Source organism: Pan paniscus, chromosome 9 (assembly GCF_029289425.2).
Source record: "Pan paniscus chromosome 9, NHGRI_mPanPan1-v2.0_pri, whole genome shotgun sequence".
NCBI lineage: Eukaryota > Metazoa > Chordata > Mammalia > Primates > Hominidae > Pan > Pan paniscus.
The window spans coordinates 68,256,637-68,276,289 of NC_073258.2; the positions used below are offsets into that span (position 1 = coordinate 68,256,637).

General features: G+C 52.9%; 1 protein-coding gene across 6 annotated transcripts in view; it reads left to right on the forward strand.

Moving 5' to 3' along the window:
* SYT12 (synaptotagmin 12) overlaps positions 1–19,653 on the forward strand; it is a 28,950-nt gene that overhangs the window by 4,698 nt on the left and 4,599 nt on the right. For 3 of the 6 annotated variants that reach the window (XM_034933114.3, XM_003828708.4, XM_034933115.3), the window contains exons 2-7: positions 3,543–3,599; positions 8,066–8,259; positions 13,174–13,566; positions 16,993–17,205; positions 17,945–18,065; positions 19,096–19,229. In XM_034933114.3, coding sequence (XP_034789005.2) covers positions 3,566–3,599; positions 8,066–8,259; positions 13,174–13,566; positions 16,993–17,205; positions 17,945–18,065; positions 19,096–19,229 — 1,089 coding nt within the window. In that variant the 5' untranslated portion in view covers positions 3,543–3,565. Of the gene's footprint in view, positions 1–3,542; positions 3,600–3,851; positions 3,977–8,065; positions 8,260–13,173; positions 13,567–16,992; positions 17,206–17,944; positions 18,066–19,095; positions 19,230–19,653 lie in introns of all 6 variants that reach the window. The other 3 variants (XM_034933116.3, XM_034933118.3, XM_034933117.3) reach the window with 3 other exon arrangements.

The following is a 19,653-nucleotide window of genomic DNA, read 5'->3' on the forward strand; positions in this document are numbered from 1 at the left end:
AATTTTCAAAGGGAAGCTGGAAATCCTTTTTAAATCAATTTTTAATGGGAAATTCCCCCCCACACACACACACACTTTTTTTTGAGGCACAGTCTCACTATGTTGTCCAGACTGGTTTTGAACTCCTGGGCTCAAGAGATCCTCCCACATCAGCCTCCCCAGTAGCTGGGACTACAGGCACGACCCACTGCACCCAGCTAAATTTTTCAATTTTAAAATGTTGGCAACTCACTTAAATGTAAGACAAATAAACACATCTGTAGGCTGGCAGTGCTGCCCACACTGCCCAGACTAGGGGTTAGGGGGTCTGTATGGGCCATCACCAGGCTGCTAACCACAGCAACCAATATGTGCCAAGCCTGACTACACGTACCTTCTCATTCCACCCTCCTGGCAGCCTCACATCTGCTTTACAGGTGGGGAACTGAGGCTCTAAGAGACTAAGAAAATTACCCAAGGCCACTGCAGCTAGCCAGGGGCAGGTATGGGAGTCAGAGCTGGGTGCAGCTGACTACAAACCCTGTGCTCAGGATGACACCCTCTAGGAGCCTCGACCTCTCTCCCAGTTCTCTTCTCCCTCCACTCAGGCAAATGAGCTCTGCCTTCACAGGGCACCAGGCTGGAACATCTGTCTGGAGGCCAGGGGCGGTAGCTCACGCCTGTAATCCTAGCACTTTGGGAGGCCAAGGTGGGAGGATCATTGAGGTCAGGAGTTCAAGACCATCCTGGCCAACATGATGAAACCCCGTCTCTACTGAAAATACAAAAACTAGCTGGGCATGGTGGCTCATGCCTGTAATCCCAGCTACTCGGGAGGCTGAGGCAGGAGAATCACTTGAACCCAGGAGGCAGAGGTTGCAGTGAGCTGAGATCGCGCCATTGCATTCAAGCCTGGGTGACACAGTGAGGCTCTGTCTCAAAAAAAAAAAAAAAAAAAAAGGAACTTCTGTCTGGGGTGTGCCTAGCAGTCATTCACACCCTCACTGAAATCTCAGCTCCCTGGGAAAGGATGTCGTGTTAAAGGGAGAGGAAAGAACAGACAGCGTGGGAGTCTGGGGTCTGAGCTGGGCCAGCCATGGAGGTGATGGGGCCCCCGACAGCCAGAGGCCAGATGCAGCTTGAGGCTTTGTCCCGTACCACGCCTGTTGTGCTGTGGGGTGTACTTTGCCATGCATACCTTGCTCGCGTGCTGCTGGCATTGGCTGTCCCAGCTTGGCCCCACTCTTGCAAAGTCAGCTTGTGCCAGGTAAGCAGGAAAAAGCCGATGGCTTATCTGATTCCCGGCAAGGCAGAAGCAGGCTGGGAGGTGCGTGTGTGTACATTAGCATGTGTTTCAGCGTATCCAGACCAGCTTCCGCCAGGAGCTAGGACCACCTTGGGCAGGTACATGGTGACCCATTTGACCTGCAGATTCTTAGGAAACTTTTTGGAAACCATATGCCCACTTGCAGTGAGACACAGTGGTTAGGAGCATGGAGCCAGTTGGCCTGGGTTGAACAGTTTATTAGCTGTGTGGCCTGGGGCAAATTACACCCTGGGACTCTCACCCGCAAACCAGAGATAATAATAGTACCTACCTCATGGGGCTGTTAGGCAAATTAAATGAGGTCAGATAAATGCAAAGTGCTTAGAATGGCGCTTGATGTGTAAGAAGGGCTTGGCAAGGTTCTCTATTACTATCATTATCTCCAGCCCAGGCCCAGGAATGAGCTTCCACTCTAGTCAGGATGGGTGAAGCCCTTCCTGGCTTAGCACCACCCTTCCATCACCATGACAACGCACATCTCCTTGTGGGAGTGGGGGCAGCATCAGGAGAACTGGGAGCCAGGAGCTGGCTGTGCACCTTATCTGACCTGCTTCTAGAGGCTCCTGGGCACCTCCAGGACTTAAGGGGGTAGACTAGGACTTATGGCACCCCAAATGTGCTGGATAACCCTGACTGGAGCATGGCACCCCAGCTTCTTGACTCCAAAGCCACAGACTGGGGAGAACCCCGGAATTCTTGAAAATGTGGAGGGCCTTAGCTTTACCCTCTGATTCGACCCCAGTCCCAAAGGGAACCTACAGGATGCTCCGAGGGGTTGGGAATTGGTGGGTCACACTCCCCAAGGACTTTTTATACTGCGCCTGAATGGTGTTTGCATTTTTTTGCAAATTGGTTGCTACCTTTAAAACTCAGGAAATGGCACATAAAAAATTCAGGTATCTGGCTTTTCTTTAAAGTGCCAGAAGATCAAGCCACGGTGGTTGGCATTCCTGCTGGGGCAAAAATGCAGCTGCCCTTGGGCTAGGCCATCACTCTGCAGTTCTTACCTCCCCCTCCCCTTGCCCTATCACCCTGCACCAGGCCTGCAGGCTTACCATGTGTAACCACCTCTCTGAACTACAAGGGAATCCAGAAATTGGGGTGGGCATTATCCTGGCCCTCGGTGCCCTTGACCTGAGATCAGTGCAGCCCATCCCAAATTCCTTTTTCCAGGACTCCCACATACACCCACTTAGAACACATCTGTGAGCCAGATTTACTTCTTAGCACACTAATAAAACAATGAGCAGTCACCTAGGTTCAGGTAATGGGTTGTAGGAGCTCCCAGACCTTTCTAGAACAACTTAAGCCTCAGTCGTTCCTAAAAGCTGGGGGTGGAGGATGGGGTGGGGAAGAAACCATGCCAAGCAGTGAAAGGACTGATAATAGAATATTGCAGACACGCAGCCTTTCCTTCCCAATCGAAATGGAAGCATTTGAAGGAAGGCTCTGGCTCAAACCAGGGGGGCCTTGCTCTAATGAGTCACCTACTGCGTCGCCGCTGGTCAGCCTGATGTTGTTAGGATGGAAATGAGCTGGGGTTGCCAGATTTGGCAAATACAAAAACAGGACACCCAGGAGCATTGATGTTTTGGATGAACAATGGAAAAGATTTTGGCGTAAGTATGTCCTGTGGAATATTTGGGACACACATATTAAAAACGTATTTGAAATTTGGCCAGGCGCTGTGGCTGACACCTGTAATCTCAGCACTTTGGGAGACCAAGGCTGGTGGATCACCTGAGGCCAGGAGTTCGATATCAACCTGGCCAACATGGTGAAACCGCATCTCTACAAAAAATACAAAAATTAGCCGGGTGGGGTGGCACATGCCTGTCATCCCAGCTACTTGGGAGGCTGAGGCAGGAGATCACTTGAACCCAGGGGCAGAGGCTGCAGTGAGCCGAGATCGCGCCACTGCACTCTAGTCTGGGCAACAAAGAGAGACTCCATCTGAAAAAACAAAACAAAACAAAACAAAACAAAACAAAATCTGAAATTCACATGCCACTGGGCATCCTGTGTTTTATCTGGCAATCCTGAGAAGAGTCTTAGAATGCTTGAAAAGAGCTTTAAACATCATTTCTTAAAATGCCAAGCCTCCCTTTGGTGGCACTCCCCTTATAGCTGAGTGTAAGCTCTGGATGACAGGCACGTGGGTGCCAGGAGGCCAGGACCTAGGAGCGGGACGCTGACTCTCTGCAGCCCTCTCCTCTCACTCTCTTTTCCCTTCCAGTCACAGTCACCGCAGCAGACATCATGGCTGTGGATGTGGCAGAATATCATCTGAGCGGTGAGTGCCCAGGGCAAACCCCTCCTGGATCACGCCTGCGAGACCCTTACACCAGGCCTGGGTGGGAGGTGTCTGTGGGACATGAATAATTAGTCCTTGCCATTAATGTCTTCACTGTCAAGGACAGTCAGTGACTTGTCCAAGGTCAGACAGCCCTGGGGACATCAAGCTTGGCCCAGTCTGGGGTCTCCTCATCTTGCCACTCAAGTGGCTCCTTCTTGTTGAAGTGACTTTCTCTCTTTCACTTGAAAGGGTCCCCGGGGAGACCCTCATCCTGCTGCACCCTGGGGATGAGCCTGTGACTCGGAATCCACTCACCGAGGCCTTCTGTGGAGACTGTCAAGTAGCCAAGGGAAAATAAACCCAGGAAGGTCAAGGTTAGATTCATGGGGCATTAAACTCAGAGACCACCCAGTCCAGAGGCAGAGGTTATAGTGAGCTGAGATCACACCACTGCACTCCAGCTTTCCAGCCTGGGCGACAGAGTGAGACTCCGTCTCATCAGAAAAAAAAAGAGGCCACCCAGTCCAGGGCCATGGCTCCCACCTTGTCACCCTATGCCTCAGCAGGGAGATGGGAGCTGGCTGGGAGATGCCTCGAGACTCCAGACATACTCCTGCAGCCCTCCCCATGGACAGCGTCAGAGAAGATGGGGTCAGAGAAGAAACATACCAGCCGTCTTTTCTCCCTTTGTTCCTCTCCTCATTCACAGATGGGAGAAGTGAGGCTTAGAGAGTAACGGGGTCAGGATGTGCACTCAGGTCTCTTGACTCCCAGCCCCGTGCTCCCCATCACTCTAGCCCCTACCCTAACGCAGCCCCTGGGGAGCCCAGGGCTGATCTGAAGGGTGTGCCCGGGAATCACCTTTCCCATCACTTTTTCCCAAAAGTGAGCCAGGGAGCCGCACTTTTCACCCTCAGGCTCACAGGTCTTGCCCCCCCCCCACCCTGCCCCCTACCCGTATGGCCTTGGGCAAGTGGTGAAACCGGAACTTCTACTTACTTATCTGTAAAATGCAAAAGATGAGGCTTGCCTCAGGGCTGTTGGGAAGATTTAGAGAGCTGATGGTTGTGCAGCGCCCAGCATGGTGCAAACACCACTCTTCCAGTGGCAGCGCTTTGCACACGCTGTTCCCCTGTCCTGGAGTCCTTCCCTGCCTCTGCCACTGCCTGCCTGAGTCCTGGCGCCTGGTGGTGGGGTTATAGGTGCAGATCTGGACCCAGTCTGTCTGGAGGCAGATCTCTCCTCCGTCCCTCAGCTTCCTCATCTGTAAAATGGGGAAAACAATAGAACTAACCTCACAGGATTGCCTTGACTTGATGGGTTAATATACGTGACGTGCTTAGAACAGGGCCTGGCAAATCATAAATAGTAAGTGCTTCATAAGGGGAGCTATTCCTCCTCCTCCTCATCCCACTCGTTTCTGGTCTTCGCCTAGACCCCACTTCCAATATCACCCCAAGACTGGTATTCCATAAAATCAATAAACGAATGCGAATTGTCATTTCATGTCACCTTCCTGGGGCTTTTCCTTCTGTGCCCCCAGCCCTGCCCCCTTTTCTGCCACCCCGGGCATGGGCTCCACCCTTCAGCTCCCAAAGAGCCTCAGGCACAGGGGAGCCTGAACCTGCTTTGCCACCTGGCTGTGCCCACAGCCTGCTTAGAGACCTTGGGCCTCTGGTCCTGCCCTCTAGCCAACCCCCGGCTACCACCCAGCCCTGCTGTGACCCTGTTCCCAGGACTCCCAGAATACGCCAAGCCTTGGCAGGGCGGGGCCCGGGAGCCTCCATGGATCTCTTTGTTATGGGCATACGTAGCCCACAGGTGACATTCTGTCAACAGCGGCAGGAGGAAGGAGGGTTTCTTCACAGCCCTTCCACCGTCGTTACCCATTCCTTCTGTTTTTCCCTGGTCTGCCCAGCCCGTGACTATGTGCTGCGTGACTTTTGCGCACGTCACACAATTGCGTGATTAGACCATGTTGGGGATTCATTTTTTTCCTCTCTTAACAATGCCAGAAATGTGTCTCTGCATTGCCACAGTGCCATCCTAATGACCTCAATTGTCATTCTCGAAGGCCAGTGACATTTCCTCCCAAGACAGAGCCACCAGCCCTCACTGGCCCCCTCGGTGGGACCTTCAGGCTGTCTCCAGATTTCTGCTGTTATAAATACAGCCTCGATGACTCATCCCAGACACAAAACCTGTTGGGATTTTCCCTTTAGAATAAATTCACCAGAGTGGGACCGCTGGATGGGGGATGTTCTTGTCATCCGCATTTTCCAAACGGAGTATGAAGCCCAGAGGTGCTGGGTGACTTGCCTGGAAGCCAAGGTACCGGTGCCTGGCTCTGCCGTTTCTCACCGCTGGCCTTGAGTGGAGAAACAGATGTGCTCATTACCCTTCCTTGGTCTCAGTTTTCCTCTTTTAGAAAGTAGGGCCTTGGCCAGGGGCGGTGGCTCACGCCTGTAATCCCAGCACTTTGGGAGGCCAAGGCGAGTGGATCACCTGAGGTCAGGAGTTTGAGACCAGCCTGGCCAATATGGTGGAACCCCGTCTCTACTAGAAATACAAAAAATTAGCTGGGCATGGTGGTGGACGCCTGTAATTCCAGCTACTCGGGAGGCTGAGGCAGGAGAATCGCTTGAACCCGGGAGGCAGAGGTTGCAGTGAGCCGAGATCGTGCCATTGCACTCCAGCCTGGGCAACAAGAGTGAAACTCCATCTCAAAAAAAAAAAAGAAAAAGAAAGAAAAGAAAAGAAAGTAGAGCCTTACAGGGTGCTCAGTGCTGGGAGGGCGTCAGGGCTGGAGGCCAGTGAGTCAGTGCTGTGGACTCTGGCCAAAGGCAGCTCAGCAGACAGCAGGGCAGGCTAGAGGGGCTGCCCCACTGTGTGATCCATTCCTGTGTGGCCGGGCTTCAGGGCAGCAGTGATGAGGAACTCCTCTAGCCCCGGGTCCCCTCCCTCCCTCCCCCGGCCACTCTGCCCACTCTGGGCTTTTTATACCCCTCTATTCTTCCCGCCCTTGACTTCCAGCTCCTGTTGCCGTGGCCTGGCACACTTCTTGCCCCTCCTCATATCTCAGCTTACATGTCCCTCTTCCAGGAGGCCTTCCTGGGCTGCTCCCATTCCCAGTACCCTGATCTGTCTATTTATTTGCCTGCCCCACCCCACCCCTAGACTGCCAGCTACTTAAGGACAGGGACTTGGCCTGGGGCTGACTCAACCCTGGCTACCCATGCCCATAGGCTGCTGGCACACCAGGATGGGTGCTCAATGGATGTGCAGTGATGAATCTCCAGCCCTGAGGTGCTCTTCGCACCTCTCCCCACCTTGCTTCGAGGGAACTGTGCGGGGTTGAGGCCGGGTGGGGCAGTGGTTACCCCACTTGCTTTGGGGTCTGGCTGCTAGAGTTGGGGTCCCAGCACCACCCCTTCTGGGCTCTGTGACCTTGGGCAAGTTCTTTAGCCTTTCTGTGCCTCAGTTTCCTCACTTGAATTGAGACAGACGCAGTACTAAGAACAGTTTAGAGAACTGTATTTGCCAGCACTGTGACCTGCACAATGAATCCCAGTGTCTCCTTGGCTTCCTTTGGGGAAGCAGAGCCAGGTTTCCTGGGAGAGGGAGGCAAAACCTTGGAACGTGTATGGTCCTGCCGCGTGCCAAGCGCGATGCTGGGGAGGACTCGCCTGCCACAGTTGAGGAGGTTGTTAATTTCCGTTTTCGGGGGCAGCAAGGCTCAGAGAGAGAAGGTTATTGACTCATCAGCAGAGCAAAAGCCTCTGAGCATCTGGATTTGTCTCCAAGCCCTGCACAGCCTGCAACCACCTCTCACTTGTGGCTGAGTTGTTTGTTTGTTTTGGTAAGAGATTCACAGAGAGAGAAGATTCACATACCAAGCAATTTACCCACTTAAAGTGTACAATTCAATGGTTTTTAGTATATTGTGCAACCAACCACACGATCTATTTTTAGAACATTTTCATCATCCCCCAAAGAAACCCTATTTCTCCCAACTTTCCAGCCCCTGACAGTCACTAATCTACTGTATAGACTGGTGTCAATTCTGTCTACATCGATTTGCCTTTTCTGGATATTATGTACACAGGCTGATCATCCTAAATCCAAAAATCCAAAATCCAAAATCTGAAATATTTTGCGGGCCGACATGATGCTGAAAGAAATGTCTATTGGAGCATTTTGGATTTCAGATTTTTGGATTAGGAATGCTCAGCCTATAAGTGTAATGTAAATATCCCCAAATCAGAAAAAATCTGAAACCCAAAACACTTCTGGTCCCAAGCAACACAGGAAAGTGTATGTCTTGTTCGACATGGGATCTCCAGCACCTAGCACATAGTAGGCATTCAATAAATATCCATTCAATGAAGAAGTCGGTGCTGCTCCCCGGATGGGGGTCTGTATCCACTAGGAAGCCCTAATGAGAGGCTGCCCTTGCCTTGCAGTCATCAAGAGCCCCCCTGGCTGGGAGGTGGGTGTCTATGCTGCAGGGGCCCTGGCCCTGCTGGGAATCGCAGCTGTGAGCCTGTGGAAGCTCTGGACGTCGGGGAGCTTCCCCAGCCCCTCTCCGTTCCCCAATTACGACTACAGGTACCTTCAGCAGAAGTACGGCGAGAGCTGCGCAGAGGCCAGGGAGAAGGTGAGGCTTCTGCTCCTGCAGGTGCACAGCGAGTGCAACCCCATGCCCCTACCATCCACTCAGATCAGTCTTCAGCCCCTCTCCCTCCGTCACCGCCTCCTCCTGGTTAATGTCCTCCTTTGAAAGGGGAGTAGACCTCCCTCTTCCCCTTTCACGTCTTCAACTTTTTTTTTTTTTTTTTTTTTTTTTGAGATAGAGTTTCCCTCTTGTTGCCCAGGCTGGAGTGCAATGGCATGATCTGGGCTCACTGCAACCTCTGCCTCCTGGGTTCAAGCGATTATCCTGCTTCAGCTTCCCAAGTAGCTGGGATCATAAGCGTGCACCACCATGCCTGGCCAATTTCATATTTTTAGTAGATACGGGGTTTCACCATGTTGGTCAGGCTGGTGTCGAACTCCTGACCTCAGGTGATCCACCTGCCTCGACCTTCCAAAGTGCTGGCATGAGTCACCACACCTGGCCTGCTTTTTAACTACTAACGTTTTCTTTCTTTCTTTTTTTTTTTTTTTCAAAATGCTCCTTGCAGAGCAGGGCTACCCCATAGGCCAAGTGCCCAGAGTAACCTGATATATTTTTCTTCTTACTTTCTTTTTTTTCTTTTTCTTTTTCTTTTTCTTTCTTTTTTTTTTTTTTTTTGAGACGGAGTCTCCCTCTGTCACCCAGGCTGGAGTGCAGTGGGGCAATCTCGGCTCACTGCAAGCTCCGCCTCCCGGGTTCATGCCATTCTCCTGCCTCAGCCTCCTGAGTAGCTGGGACTACAGGCACCCGCCACCATGCCCAGCTAATTTTTTGTATTTTTAGTAGAGACGGGGTTTCACCATGTTAGCCAGGATGGTCTCGATCTCCTGACCTCGTGATCCGCCCACCTCGGCCTCCCAAAGTACTGGGATTACAGGCGTGAGCCACCGCGCCCGGCCCTTCCTTTCTTTTCTTTCTTTCTTTCTTTCTCTCTCTCTCTCCCTCCCTCCCTCCCTCCCTCCCTCCCTCCCTCCTTCCTTCCTTCCTTCCTTCCTTCCTTTCTTTCTTTTCTTTCTTTTGAGACAGGGTCTCACTCTGTCAGCCAGGCTGGAGTGCTCTGGCACAATCTCAGTTCACTGCAACCTACACCTCCTGGGTTCAAGCAATCCTCCCACCTCAGCCTCCTGAGTAGCTGGGATTATAGGCCCAAGCCACCATGCCTAGCTAATTTTTTTTTTTTATTTTTTGTAGAGACGGGGTTTCACCATGTTGGCCAGGCTGGCCTCGAACTCCTGGGCTAAGAGATCTGCCCGCCTTGGCCTCCCAAAGTGCTAGGATTACAGGCATGCACCACCGTGCCAGGTCCTTCTCTTTTCACCTCCCTTGTAGCTGAAGCATTTTGACATACTGTTGAACACACATCATAAACATTATTTTAATGGCTGTATGAGATTCTTTTTTGTACATGTGCCATGATTGACTAAATGTCATGATAAATAATGCAGTGGATGTTCTGTAGGTAAAACTTTGTCTTCATTTGGGATAGTGTGCTTTGGATACTGCTGTATTGGGGGCACACACATTCTTAGGGCTCTCACTATACCTTGCTGAAAGTTTTATCATTTAACACATGGCAGAGAGTTTTCCGAATGTCAGGTAGAGTTCCAGAGAGCACAGCCAGAATCTATTACCAGATTAGAGTCCCTCATGTTCACTCACTTAGGGTGTCTGGGGGGACTATCTCACACACTGTTGGGGGAATGTAAATTTGAAAAAAATTTTCCAGGCCTGGTGTGGTGGCTCACGCCTGTAATCCCAGCACTTTGGGAGGCCGAGGCGGGCAGATCTCTTGAGGTCAGGAGTTCAAGACCAGCCTGGCCAACATGGTGAAACCCTGTCTCTACTAAAAAAAATACAAAAATTGACCGGGCACAGTGGCTTATGCCTGTAATCCCAGCACTTTGAGAGGCTAAGACTGGTGGATCACCTGAGGCCGTGAGTTCGAGACCAGCCTGACCAACATGGAGAAACCTGGTCTCTACTAAAAATACAAAATTAGCCAAGTGTGGTGGCGCATGCCTGTAATCCCAGCTACTCGGGAGGCTGAGGCAGGAGAATGGCTTGAACCCAGAAGGTGGAGGTTGCAGTGAGCTGAGATCATGCCATTGCACTCCAAGCCTGGGCAACAAGAGCAAAACTCTGTCTCAAACAAAATAAAACAAAACAAAACAAAACAAAAAAATTAGCTGAGCATGGTGGCAGGCGCCTGTAATCCCAGCTACTCAGCAGGCTGAAACGCAAGAATTGCTTGAACCTAGGAGCTGAGATCGTGGCAGTGCACTCTAGCCTGGGCAACAGAGTGAGACTCCATCAAAAACAAAAACAAAAAACCTTCAAGGGACTGTGTCCTCTGAGCCAGGATTTTAAGAAGACTATTCAGTACTGCAGTATTTGTATTTCTGAAAAAGTACAAGCAACATAAATGTCCAACGGTGGGGAAGGGTAAATTAAATTATGATTATCTGCTCAATGGAAAATTGGGGAACCATGAAAATTATGGTAAGCAGCCAGGTGCAGTGGCTCATGTCTGTGATCCCAGCACTTTGGGTAGCCAAGGCAGAAGGATCGCTTGAGCCCAGGAGTTGGAGACCAGCCTGGGCAACAAAGCAAGATCTCATCTCTACCAAAATAAATAAATAAATAAATAAATAAATAAATAAAATTAGCTAAGTGTGGATGGGCACAGTGCTCATGCCTGTAATCTCAGCACTTTGGGAAGCTGAGGTGGGCATCACCTGAGGTTGGGAGTTCGAGACCAGCCTGACCAACATGGAGAAATGCCGTCTCTACTAAAAATACAAAAAATTAGCTGGGCGTGGTGGTGCATGCCTGTAATCCCAGCTACTCAGAAGGCTGAAGCAGGAGAATCGCTTGAACCCAGGAGGTGGAGCTTGCAGTGAGCAGAGATCACACCACTCTACTCCAGCCTGGGCGACCGAGCGAGGCTCCCCCTCAGAAAAAAAGAAAGAAAGAAAAAAAAAAAAGCCAGGTGTAGTAGGTCACACCTGTGGTCCCGGACACTTGGGAGAGTGAGGGGGGAGGATCACTTGGGTCCAGAAGGTTGAGGCAGCAGAGAGCTGTGATCGCACTCCACCCTGGGCAAGTGAGACCCTGTCTCAAAAAAAAAAAAAAATTATGGTAATGAAGGCATGGAAGATGCTTATGGAATAAAAGGTTCTTGTTTTCTCAAATCCCAAGGTCAATTTAGGGAAAATAAAAATATTTATTTATTTATTTGTTTATTTATTTATTTATTTATTTTTGAGACAGAGTCTCACCCTGTCGCCCAGTCTGGAGTGCAGCGGCGCAATCTCAGCTCACTGCAACCTCCGCCTCCTGGATTCAAGCAGTTCTCCTGCCTCAGCCTCCTGAGTAGCTGAGATTATAGGTGCATGCCGCCATACCCGGCTAATTTTTGTAGTTTTAGTAGAGACAGGGTTTCACCATGTTGGCCAGGCTGGTCTTGAACTCCTGACCTCAGGCGATCCGCCACCTCAGCCTCCCAAAGTGCTGGTTTTACAGGCATGAGCCACCGTGCCTGGCCAAGGGAAAAAAAAAATTAATATTTGGGTGAGTGTCACCCAACATGAAAGCTTCCTGTGTTGTAAACTTCCCTTGTGGCTGCTCCATCATCTCTTGAGTAGCTGGCTTCTGATATTCTTACCCATTCTTCTTCTGGGACACTTAGATTGCTAGCTGCTTTTCCTTTTTCTAAACATCACTGCAATTGACAACTTGATGTATGGAATTCTGTCCCTACAAATATACATATTAAGAAAAAGTTGAAGGGCTGGGCATGGTGGCTCACGCCTGTAATCTCAGCACTTTGGGAGGCTGAGGCAGGCGGATCACAAGGTCAGGAGTTCAAGACCAGCCTGGCCAACATACTGAAACCCTGTCTCTACTAAAAATAGAAAAATTAGCTGGGTGTGGTGGCAGGCGCCTGTAGTCCCAGCTACTTGGGAGGCTGAGGCAGGAGAATTGCTTGAACCCAGGAGGCAGAGGTTGCAGTGAGGCAAGATCATGCCACTGCACTCCAGGCTGGGCGATGCAGCGAGACTGTGTCTCAAAAAATAAATAAATAAATAAATAAATAAATAAATAGTTGGCCAGGCGTGGTGGCTCGCACCTGTAATCCCAGCACTTTGGGAGGCCGAGGCAGGCAGATCACCTGAGGTCGGGAGTTCCAGACCAGCCTGGCCAACATGGAGAAACCCTGTCTCTACTAAAAATACAAAATTAGCCGGGCGTGGTGGTGTGCACCTGTAATCCCGGGTCCTCAGGAGGCTGAGGCAGGAGAATTGCTTGAACCCGGGAGGTGGAGGTTGCAGTGAATGGAGATCGCGCCACTGCACTCCAGCCTGGTGACAGAGTGAGACTCTCTCAAAAAAAAGAAATGTTTCATATACCCCTAGGCTGGGCACGGTGGCTCACGCCTGTAATCCCAGCACTTTGGGAGGCCGAGGTAGGTGGGCAGATCACCTGAGATTGGGAGTTCGAGACTAGCCTGACCAACATGGAGAAACCCCATCTCTACTAAAAATACAAAATTAGCCAGACATGGTGGCGCGCACCTGTAATCCCAGCTACTCAGGAGGCTGAAGCAGGAGAATCACTTGAACCCTGGAGGCAGAGGTTGCAGTGAGCCGAGATCACGCCATTGCACTCCAGCCTGGGCAACAAGAGCAAAACTCCATCTCAAAAAAATGAGTAAATAAATAAGTGACATGAAATAATATTAAACAGCGACCTTCCTAGCTAAGGGATGCAGGGCTTCTGTGAAAGGGGAACTTGGAGATTCGAGAATGAACAGGCCTTACTCATCTCTTTGCCGTCTCCCAGTGACCTTGCCTATGGCCCCCATGATGCTCCCACGTCCCTCTTTCTCACCCCTAGAGAGTGCCTGCCTGGAATGCCCAGCGGGCCAGCACGCGGGGACCACCCAGCCGCAAAGGCAGTCTCAGCATTGAGGACACCTTTGAGAGCATCAGTGAACTGGGGCCTCTGGAGCTGATGGGCCGGGAGTTGGACCTGGCCCCCTATGGGACCCTCCGGAAGTCCCAGTCGGCCGACTCCCTGAACTCCATCTCCTCCGTGAGCAACACCTTTGGGCAGGACTTCACACTGGGCCAGGTGGAGGTGAGCATGGAATACGACACTGCCTCCCACACGCTGCATGTGGCGGTGATGCAGGGCAAGGACCTCCTGGAGCGGGAGGAGGCCAGCTTCGAGTCCTGCTTCATGCGCGTCAGCCTGCTGCCGGACGAGCAGATCGTGGGCATTTCTCGGGTAAGTGGGGCTCAGGGCGGGGCAGAAGGGTGCTCTGGGCTCACTAGATGCCTCCCAGGCAGGCAGGGCGGTGGGGCCCGGCAGGATCCCAGAAAGGCACTAGAGTGCAAGTATGGATGCTGATCCCAGAGCTGAAGCTTCAGACTGTAGAGGGAGCTCTGTACAGAGCTGGGAGGTGGGGGGCTCCACCTGAAGGCTCCCATTGTGTGGAGTTCTTAGCGGTCCCACCAGGTGAATACAGAATGTGGCAACTGTCGTTGTCCACATCTGCCCTGTGTCAACATGGGGTCCCGGCAGAAAAGGGATGACATGCTTAAGAAGGCTAATTTGGGGAGGGCTTAATAACAGGACTGGGGCTGGTTGTGGTGGCTCATGCCTGTAATCTCAGCACTTTGGGAGGCCGAGGCGGGCAGATCATGAGGTCAGGAGATCGAGACCATCCTGCCTAACACGGTGAAACCCCATCTCTACTAAAATACAAAAAATTAGCCGGGCGTGGTGGCAGGCGCCTGTAGTCCCAGCTACTCGGGAGGCTGAGGCAGGAGAATGGCGTGAACCCGGGAGGCAGAGCTTGCAGTGAGCCGAGATCGTGCCACTGCACTCCAGCCTGGGCGACAGAGCGAGACTCTGTCTCAAAAAATAAAAATAAAAATAAAAATAAAACAGGACTGTCCAGGTACAGTGATTCATGCCTGTAATCCCAGCACTTTGGGAGGCCAAGGTGGGAGGATTGCTTGAGCCTAACCAGGAGTTCAAGGCCAGCCTAGGCAACATGGCAAAACTCCTTCTCTACCAAAAAAAAAAAAATAAAATAAAATAAATTAGCTGGCTGTGGTAGTGCCAGCTAATTTATAGTCCCAGCTACTTGGGAGGCTGAGATGGGAGGATCACTTGAGCCCAGGAGGTTGAGGCTGCAATGAGCCACGATTGCACCACTGCACTCCAGCCTGGGTGACAGAATGAGACCCTATCTCAAAAAATAAAAATAGGGCCAGGTGCAGTGGCTCACACCTGTAATCCCAGCCCTTTGGAGGCTGAGGCAGGTGGATCACCTGAGGTCAGGTGTTTGAGACCAGCCTGGCCAATATGGTGAAACCCCATCTCTACTAAAAATACAAAAATTAGCAGGGCATGTGGTGCACACCTCTAATCCCAGCTATTGAGGTGGCTGAGGCAGGAGAATTGCATGAACTCAGGAGGCAGAGGTTGCAATGAGCCGAGATCATGCCACTGCACTCCAGCCTGGGCAACAGAGTGAGACTCCGTCTCAAAAATAATAAATAAATAAATAAATTTTAAAAATGAAAATAATAAGACCATTTAGAGTGGCACAGATGGGGTGTGGGGCAGCCTCAGGGATGGCATGGTACCCTGGAAGGGCATAACAGGAGGGGCTGTCCCACTCTAGATCTGAAGGGGTGAGGGGAAGGTGAGGTTACTGGGCCCAAAAGGATAGAGGGCCACCTTGTGTGGAGAGGGCTACCTTGGTGGAAGCTCTGCCCTTTGGCCAAGGGACATGGTCATCCTGCAACAATACTGCAGAGAGGGACTTCCCTCCCCCTCCAGTTTCCTTCTGGTGACCTCCACTGGCTGACCCAACCAGAAGCCAAAGGCCAAGGGAACCTGTTGACACAGCCCATGGAGGTCAACTCTCAGGGCCAGAGCAGAGTGGGGAAGGGTGAAGAATAAAGCGTGAGGGGCAGGGAAGGTGCCCAGTCCCTTAGGCTACCCTCCACACATCGCTGTAACTCACAGAACCAAGCCAACAGAGCCACATCTGGGCTGAAGGGTGGGGACAGCCTGTGAGCAGAGTGCGAGGAGGGCGTGTTTAGGGCATCAAGTTGGGGTGGCCCAGCTTCTGAGAGGCAGTATAGTGGGCGATTAGGAGCAGGACCCTGGGGCCTGACTGCCTGGGTTCAAATCCTTGTTCCACCTCTTCCTAGCAGTATGATCTTGGATAAGTCAGTTTAGTACCCCATGACTCCGTTTCCCCATCTGTCAAATGGGCATCATGGTTATTGAGGAAGAGATGGGTTAATGTATGTGAAGTTCTTAGCCCAGCCTGGGTCAGTGCCTAGCAGGTTGGCTCTCAGGACTGTGCAGAGCTCCTGTTGTGCCCAGCCATGTTGCCTGTGGTTTGGGGATGCATTCCTTGAGGAGAGACATTGGCAGACAGCAGCCACCACAGCCTGATGTGTGCTGAGAACCTGGTTCACAGAGCCCAGTGCATCCATGATTCTCTCATTAGCCCCTGACGCCAACAGGATGGATTGTTAGGGCATCTTACAGATGAGGAAACCGAGGCTCGGGAAAGTGCTTTGCCCAAGACAACGCCAGTAAGGAAGCAGGAGGTCCAGGACTCGAACCCAGGGTTCCATCCTCCTCCACCCATGTGCACATAAAGCACACGCTCAGAGAATGGCTGGTTGGGGAGCCCAGGCCCCCATGAGCAGGGGACAGCTGAGAGGCTAATTTAGCCGAAGGAGGGAGAGGCAGAGCCAGATCATGAAGAGCCTAAATGCCGAGGTCAGGAGGCCAGGTGGGCTTTATCCCTTGGGGGCAAGGAGCCCTTCAAGAGCAGGGGATTGTGTAGGGAACGTGAGCACTGTGCGAGGAGCCTTCCCACACCCAGGCAGTGACAGAAGAGCGTGGTCATGGTGGCCGGTGGCGCTGGGGGATTTATTCCAGGGAAGGCAAGCTTCCCAGCTTAACAGCCTGGGCAATCCCACCAGGGGGTGCTGCCCCCAGGCTAGGCAGCCCCCCAGCCTCAGGCAGGGTCCAGGGATGAGCGCCTTTCTTTAAATATCACCAGGCAGTGACTAAAGCATCCCCCTTATTCCCCAGAGACAGTGCCCGCAATGCACCTTCCCAGAGGGCCTGCCCACGACTTCCTGGGAGGAGGCCAGTGGTGCCCACCAGGCAGGACTGGGCTTGGAAACCGAGTTGGCCCAACCTCGCCTAGTCCTCCCTTCCATCCACCCATCCAGCCTACGGTGTTCAAACAGTCCTGGGCCAGGCTCTGCAGGAACCTGGGACGTCAGTGGCTCGTGACTCCACAGGCAACTGTCCCACTCCACTGCTTGCCTGGCCTAGGGCTAGACTCGAGCAGATGCAAGAAAGATGGAGACCAGCTCGTCCAGGGCATCTTGAGGGTTCTGGGGTGCCATGGGCACTGAGGACGGAAATTAGTTGGGATCAGATTGTGGGAGCTTAAAACGCCAGGCCACTAGATTGGCCGCCACTGAGGAGAGGACAGGAGGCTTTTAAACCTTCAAGGCTGAGCCACCAAAGGAAAGATTGGCATTGAGGGTGTCAAGACAACAGAGCCAGGACTCTAGCCTGGGCCTCTGGACTCCCTGTCCAGTGCTGTCTCCCTGCTGTGGCCTCTCAGGCCCCTAGCGCCCTCCATGGCCTTTTCTCCTGCAGATCCAGAGAAATGCCTACTCCATCTTCTTTGATGAGAAGTTCTCCATCCCCCTGGATCCCACAGCCCTGGAGAAGAGCCTGCGGTTTTCTGTATTTGGCATTGATGAGGATGAGCGCAACGTCAGCACGGGGGTGGTGGAGCTGAAGCTTTCTGTGCTTGACCTCCCGCTGCAGCCCTTCAGTGGCTGGCTCTATTTACAGGACCAGAACAAGGTAAGTGACTTGCCTGCTCGTCCACCTCGGAAGAGCGTGCACACACATACACTTCCAGGAAGGGACTCCATCATCCTCATCATCCTCTGCAATAGCCTGAGCCCCATCATCATTAGGAGAGCAGAGAAGAAGACCTGAGCCACATCCGAGGAAACTGCTTGCTGCAGGCAAATTTCAAAAACATCCCGACCACTGTTTACAGCTCGTCTGCTGCTTTGCCACCAAAGCTTCAGAGGTTCTACCCCTACTGAGCTTCTGCTAGAGAAACATTCCTCTAGCCTTAGAGGGGATGATTTCAGACAGACGCCAAGCTGCACTTTAGTTTTATAATTGTAGGAATGCTCACAGAACATCATTGTTGTTTAATCAAAGAATCTAATTCCATTCCACTCTGATCGCTGTGTATTACTACCGCAGTGTTTTCCTTGGCCTGCAATGAGGGAACGAAACTACATTTGATAGCTACATTTGACAGGCCGCCTCTGACCCTCTGCCCCAGGCAGGACCCTCCCGGTGGAAGGGAGGAGTGGGGCATGCTCCATGCAGTGGCGGGGGGTGGGTGGCTGTCCCTTTCTCCAGGCTGTCCCTGCCTGCCTGGAGCCCTGTGGTAAGGGGCCCCCAGTGCAGCCACTTCTCTATGGAGAAGGAAGCCCCAGCCTTTCCCTGGCAACCAAGGCTTTCCCTGGACCCCTCAAGTTGGGTGGGGAGAAGCCCTCTGAGCCACCTGTCTATCCCCCAGGCCGCCGATGCTGTGGGGGAGATCCTGCTCTCCCTCAGCTACCTCCCCACAGCCGAGCGCCTCACCGTGGTCGTGGTTAAGGCCAAGAACCTCATCTGGACCAACGACAAGACCACAGCGGGTAAGGCCCAACCGGCAGCCCGGCTCCTCCACGTGGCTCAGTGGAAGCTGTGGCCCAGCTGCTGTGCTGTGGGCACCTGGAGGCATCGGCAGGTGTGGGACACAGTGCCAAGGTCCCCCTCAGCTTTGTTGAGCCCAGAAGTCATGCAGATGGGTAGGGGGTGGCATGGGGACAATTAATCCAGCCGGGGAAACATGAGATCCCTGGAGGGTGGCAGGGGCCCCTGTGAGGGCAGAGTGAAGGGGGTCAGAGTGATGCGGGGGTCTCAGGGCAGGAGGCCGCACTCAGGGCTGGGGGCACTGGGCAGGGAACCAAGGTGGGCATCTGTTCCCTGGAACTGGAATTCATGGTGGAGACTCCATTCCCAGAGACAGGGCAGTATCCCAGACTCCAAAAAGGGACCAGGGCCATGGGGTTGGGGTGGGTGCTAGGCAGGACCCGATGCCTTAGGTCTGCAGGAGTCCCCAGTCCCTCTCAAAGCAGTGACCGTGGAGGCAGCTGTATTCTAGAGAACTGAAGACCAGGGGCTGGGGGAGCCTGATCTATTGGGAGTTGCAAGCCTTGGGGCGGGGGTAGGTGGGGGGGGCAGCTCCAGGCAGGTGCGGCAAGGACACCCCGTGGGCAATAGGTGATAGGCAGACGGCAAGTTGTTATTTCAGAGCCGCACACGGTTGAGTCAGGCTCTGCTGTGCGGGTGCCCGGTGACTCAGGGCTGACGTCTGCACTCGGGCCATTTATAGAAGGAACACGGTGGGGCTGCTGAGTTCCCCAGAGCATCCTAGGAGGGGAGCGCGTGGGCTGTGAGGCAGCTGCCTGAGCACAAAGCCCAGCCCTCACCTGACGTGCTGTGTGAGCCTCAGTTTTCTCATCTGTGAAATGGGAAAAATAATAAAGGACGAATGGCAGGGCTGCAGGAGGTCACAGCAACAGTTAAGCATTGGGGAGTTTGGAGTCGGTGGGTGGAGCCAAACTGGGCAGGGCTGTGGTGAGTGAGTGTGACACTGGCCCTCACCTGTCCGCCTGCCCACAGACCCCTTCGTCAAGGTGTACCTGCTGCAGGATGGGAGGAAGATGAGCAAAAAGAAGACAGCCGTGAAGAGGGACGACCCCGACCCGGTGTTCAACGAAGCCATGATCTTCTCGGTGCCAGCCATTGTGCTCCAGGTGAGGGGGGCTGGGGGATGGGAAGGGGCCAGGTCACCCCAGGGCTCTGGGGCTGCCGCATCTCTCCACCTTCACTTCTCAGGGCCCCTGCAGGGGTAGTGGTTTGCCTCCAGCCATCACTTTCTAGCAGTTATTGAGTGCCACTGGGGCCAGCCCTAGGGTGGGTGCTGGGGACACAGGCACGGCTTTCTCGGTGCTCACAAGGGACAGGCAGGAGAGTCCCTAATCCACTAAGAGTGTCCTCAGGTGAGGGGGGATTCCTGCAGGAGGGGATACCCAGCTCTGAGGGAGGACCATTCCTGGTGGAGGGAACTGCAGAGGGTTGGAGAGGAGCTGGGGTGAGCCAGGCACCCAGAGTTCCTGCTCTGAATCTCCCAAGCTCTATTTCAGGGTTCTGCTGAACTCCCCAAGTTCGTGTGGTCTT